The sequence below is a fragment of the Nansenia antarctica genome, assembly GCF_963989245.1.
Source record: "Nansenia antarctica genome assembly, chromosome: 5".
Lineage (NCBI taxonomy): Eukaryota > Metazoa > Chordata > Actinopteri > Argentiniformes > Microstomatidae > Nansenia > Nansenia antarctica.
In genome coordinates this window covers 63704576-63709564 of record NC_137690.1, presented here as the reverse complement: position 1 = coordinate 63709564, position 4989 = coordinate 63704576, and the positions used below count along the sequence as shown (strand labels likewise).

The following is a 4989-nucleotide window of genomic DNA, read 5'->3' as shown; positions in this document are numbered from 1 at the left end:
GGCTATAACTACACAGTTTGCTTGACTCTAGTCAGCTGAGCTAACCAATCCTGCCCTCCTGCTTTATTAGTGAGCCAGGAACACAGAAGAGCACTAGAAACAGTAGCTAGCATCCAATTAATAATAATACACCTTAGCTAGATATGAGGTGTCGCAGTTAGCTGCTGGGGACAGACATGCATGGGTCTAATATCATTCTTGTCATCCAAACTATTCACTGACTGACTCAGTTATTTTGTTTACAGGATTTCTACAATTGGCCCGATGAGTCATTCGAGGAGATGGACAGCACTCTGGCTGTGCAGCAGGTGGGACTCAAATGTCATATGGGACTAAAAATGCAACTTGAGCAATTTGTGGTGGATACATTTTGGTAAATTCAACAAGGCCACTATCAGTGACTACTCAAGCAGCAGTCTGCTCTCAGCTCTCTCTCTCTCAGTTGTGGATTAAAAGGATATTTTGGCAACACATTTTCCTACTTAACCCAGTCAGATGTACTCATGATCGATCCCATTTTTATATGTCTGCATGCTGCAGTTTGAAGGTTTTTGCCGAGCCAACCACCAAGCTTTGGTGTGGTTAGAAGGTCTATTTTCCTGCTTTTGAGAGGAGCTAGCTAGTTGTTCCTGAAGACTTCCATTCGTTATGCATTTAGCAATGGCTCCGTAACTACCTTCAAACTGCACGCAGACATAAACATGGTATCGATGCGGTAAATACTCTGGGTAAATAGAAAAAAAATGTATGGCAGAAATGTTAAACTATCCCTTAGTTTTTTGCTTAATAGCTCTACAGTTAGCACAAGTTTTCATTCTGCCACGGAAGTTTCTGATGTTGAATTACAATGCTATTGTGGTATTTTGTCTATGTCTGCCTTGTCTTAAAAAATGTAGCTCTTGTTCTTCTCAGTACATCCAGCAGAACATCCGGACAGACTGCTCAAACATTGACAAGATCCTGGAGCCCCCGGAAGGTCAGGACGAAGGGGTCTGGAAGTATGAACACCTCAGGTAGTGGTTGACATTAAACACTTCCAAAAACCATAATGTGCACTGGTACTGGGAAAGTCAAATCTCATTGTGGTCTTTGACTCATTAGAAGGAATACCAGTGACGATGTTTTTGCTATATAGGGAATGTTGTTCACCCCTTTGTGACCTCTCTTTCTCACGATGAAAGCCAATTTTAACACCCAAACTGTTGTCTCTTGTTGTCTGTTTCAGACAGTTCTGTTTAGAGCTGAATGGACTTGCAGTGAAATTACAGGTATGCACTTACTTAAATGATTGGCCGCTTGGAAGATAGCCCCATTTTTGTCTGAGTGGTAATTAATTTGCAAGTCTAACATAATGCTCCGCCATAGGGAGAATGCCACCCAGACACATGCACCCAGATGACTGCAACAGAGCAGTGGATCTTCCTCTGTGCTGCCCACAAGACCCCCAAAGAGGTATGTTCCACTCTCTACCGATATCGGCTGCTTATTAGAGGCAGATCAGTGGTTCAGTCCTTACAACCTTTCCCTGGTCCTTTAGCCCCCAAACATTCATGTGCCAGTTATACATTTCTAACTGTGTTATACTCATTATTTCAGACTGATATTAAAATGTATGTTGTTTCTTACAGTGTCCAGCCATCGACTACACCAGACACACTCTGGACGGCGCTGCCTGCCTCCTCAACAGCAACAAGTATTTCCCCAGCAGGTGAGGAGTTGTGTGTATGCTTCCACTAACGTTGAACACTTACATCCTTCACTCTGACATCCGTTTTGATTGACTGTACTTGTTCACCGTCTAGTTCACTAATACTCCACCTCTCATACTGTACAGGGGAGGCTGGTTCATTAGGGGCAATTGGACAATGCCCCACCAAAGGGAGAAGAGAGAGATTTTTTTTCTATGACTTCTAGACAGTGTTGCTTCTGAATATCATAGTCCAATCAGCTAGTGTTCTGTGGAGTATATCATAGTCCAATCAGCTAGTGTTCTGTGGAGTATGTTCCAATCAGCTTCAAGTCCCGCCCCTTTCAGGGCAACTTGCACTCTACTCGAAAGTGCACTAGGCTGTTCTCGTAGACTTGCATGTAAAATCTATTTTGGTAACTTCAGGCCATTCGGTCATTTGTCTATGGGGTTTTGGGACATGCACAAAGAATCGTACGTGCTTACGTCATGTCATACGGCCGGCGTCACGTTCGTTCACCTGCTTCACCATGGCTAGTAATGTTCTGAACAACTCGGTTGAATCTTTAAAAGAAACACCGTTCAGCCGTCGTAGCAACCAGGAGAAATTAACAGTAAAGGAATTAGGACCACCCAGACCAAATTTAATTATAAAGCAAGTTTATACAAAGGCAGGGAAAATTGGAAAATCGTATAACCGAGGATTTACGAGGGGTTGGTATGAGAAGAAAACATGGCTAGCGGGATGTGAAGTAACAAATGCGTTGTTCTGCTTTCCACTACCGGACTTTGTAAACAAATTGAACAAATGGATTAGAAGGAGGCATCTTTTGTTCCCAACTTGATATTGCAACTGGACCTATTACCGAAGTCAAACTTGTGTAAGTAAGTGAATCATCTGTCCTTCAGTCATGATAGGAAAACCAAATCGATGCTGGGAGAAGGAATGGCAGACTGTATTCTGATTGTATCTTCTATGCTCTTTGTATGTTTCTATGCTCTTTGTATGTTTCTATGCTCTTTGTATGTGTCTTGGTGTAGGAGAAACGTAGGACCACGTTGGAAACAAGTGTTTCGGTACACGTTGACGTGTAGAAACTGTAGAGAGAAAATTGTAGAAATTGTAGAGAAAACTGGGAGGGTAGAGGTGATGAAGAGGTCTGTACAGGGGGGGGTAGAGGTGATGAAGAGGTCTGTACAGGGGGGTAGAGGTGATGAAGAGATCTGTACAGGGGGGGTAGAGGGGATGAAGAGGTCTGTACAGGGGGGTAGAGGGGATGAAGAGGTCTGTACAGGGGGGTAGAGGGGATGAAGAGGTCTGTACAGGGGGGTAGAGGGGATGAAGAGGTCGGTACAGGGGGGGTAGAGGGGATGAAGAGGTCTGTACAGGGGGGTAGAGGGGATGAAGAGGTCTGTACAGGGGATGAAGAGGTCTGTACAGAGGGGTAGAGGGTATGAAGAGGTCTGTACAGAGGGGTAGAGGGGATGAAGAGGTCTGTACAGGGGGGTAGAGGGGATGAAGAGGTCTGTATAGGGGGGTAGAGGGTATGAAGAGGTCTGTACAGGGGGGTAGAGGGGATGAAGAGGTCTGTACAGGGGGGTAGAGGGGATGGAGAGGTCTGTAGAGGAGGGTAGAGGGGATGGAGAGGTATGTAGAGGAGGGTAGAGGGGATGGAGAGGTCTGTACAGGGGGGGTAGAGGGGATGAAGAGGTCTGTACAGGGCGGTAGAGGGGATGAAGAGGTCTGTAGAGGAGGGTAGAGGGGATGGAGAGGTCTGTACAGGGGGGGTAGAGGGGATGAAGAGGTCTGTACAGGGGGGTAGAGGGGATGAAGAGGTCTGTAGAGGAGGGTAGAGGGGATGAAGAGGCCTGTAGAGGAGGGTAGAGGGGATGAAGAGGTCTGTACAGGGGGTAGAGGGGATGGAGAGGTCTGTACAGGGGGTAGAGGGGATGGAGAGGTCTGTACAGGGGGGTAGAGGGGATGGAGAGGTCTGTACAGGGGGTAGAGGGGATGGAGAGGTCTGTACAGGGGGTAGAGGGGATGAAGAGGTCTGTACAGGGGGGTAGAGGGGATGGAGAGGTCTGTAGAGGTGGGTAGAGGGGATGGAGAGGTCTGTAGAGGTGGGTAGAGGGGATGAAGAGGTCTGTAGAGGTGGGTAGAGGGGATGAAGAGGTCTGTACAGGGGGGTAGAGGGGATGAAGAGGTCTGTACAGGGGGGTAGAGGGGATGGCGAGGTCTGTACAGGGGGGTAGAGCTATTCTCATGCTAAAATTGACTGTAAATCCAGATTTTAAAGTTGATATTCTTCCCCGTGGAGCATGCCCCCATAACCTGTGCCCCACCCAAACATTTTAGCACCAGCCGCCACTGATACTGTATTGACTGATATGTTTACCTCCATTTGATGGTTGCTGTAAACAGAATGCTGTTCCAGTATGTGAATGGTGACATTTTCTCAGTAAATGACTTGTTCCTTTTGCAGGGTGAGTATTAAAGAATCATCTGTAGCGAAGTTGGGTTCTGTTTGTCGGCGGATCTATAGGATATTCTCCCACGCCTACTTCCACCATCGCCAGATCTTCGACCATTACGAGGTAAACCGTGTCTGCCATCTCTCCACCATCTACCCTCTCTCTCTATATATATAATCTCTCTGAGATTTGCCAGTGACTACATACGTTCACTATCATTGTTGTTAAAATGTTTCGTTGACCTACTTTTTTTTTTTTTTATGGATAAAAGCTAAATTAATTCCCTTGCTTTCTCCAGAACGAGACGTTCCTGTGTCATCGGTTCACGCGATTTGTGATGAAGTACAACCTGATGTCAAAGGATAACCTGATAGTGCCCATAATGGAGGACGAGGTTCAGAATGAAGCGGAAGGAGAGAATGACGCCTGAGACTATTACACCGTGCCAAACTTACAATGACATATTCACACATGCTGTTCCCCACTAGACGCACACAAAGCAAAACCACCCGTTATTTTATCCTATTAGACCCAAGAGAAACGGCACTGAAATCGCCTATGCTAGCTTAAGTAGACTGCTTTCATTAATTATAGTCCATCCTTACTTAGCTTGAGCTTTTCAGAGAACATGACAGTGTTGTGATGTGTATGGGAGATGGACAGTGTACCATTGGTCTTTATCGGACCTCAACCGAGCTTAGCTTCCTGTCAGTCCTTAGTTGTTTTCACAGGGTCAGCGACTCTGGTCTTGTAGAGCCACATCTTATGCAGGTGTACCTAATACAGAACCATGGAACCACCACCAGGTTTAGATGTGGATGTACATGATT

The 4989-nt window shown here is 46.0% G+C and overlaps 1 protein-coding gene across 1 annotated transcript; it reads left to right on the top strand.

Annotated features, from left to right (window-relative positions):
- Window positions 1-248: 248 nt before the first annotated feature.
- LOC308158627 (MOB-like protein phocein) lies at window positions 249-4589 on the top strand (the record flags this gene model as incomplete). Its single annotated transcript, XM_080532290.1, has 7 exons — window positions 249-308; window positions 913-1013; window positions 1226-1268; window positions 1366-1452; window positions 1629-1708; window positions 4171-4282; window positions 4458-4589. Exons 1-7 carry the CDS (start codon window positions 282-284, stop codon window positions 4587-4589), a joined length of 582 nt encoding a protein of 193 aa, XP_080388416.1. The 5' UTR covers window positions 249-281.
- Between the last annotated feature and the right edge of the window lie 400 nt (window positions 4590-4989).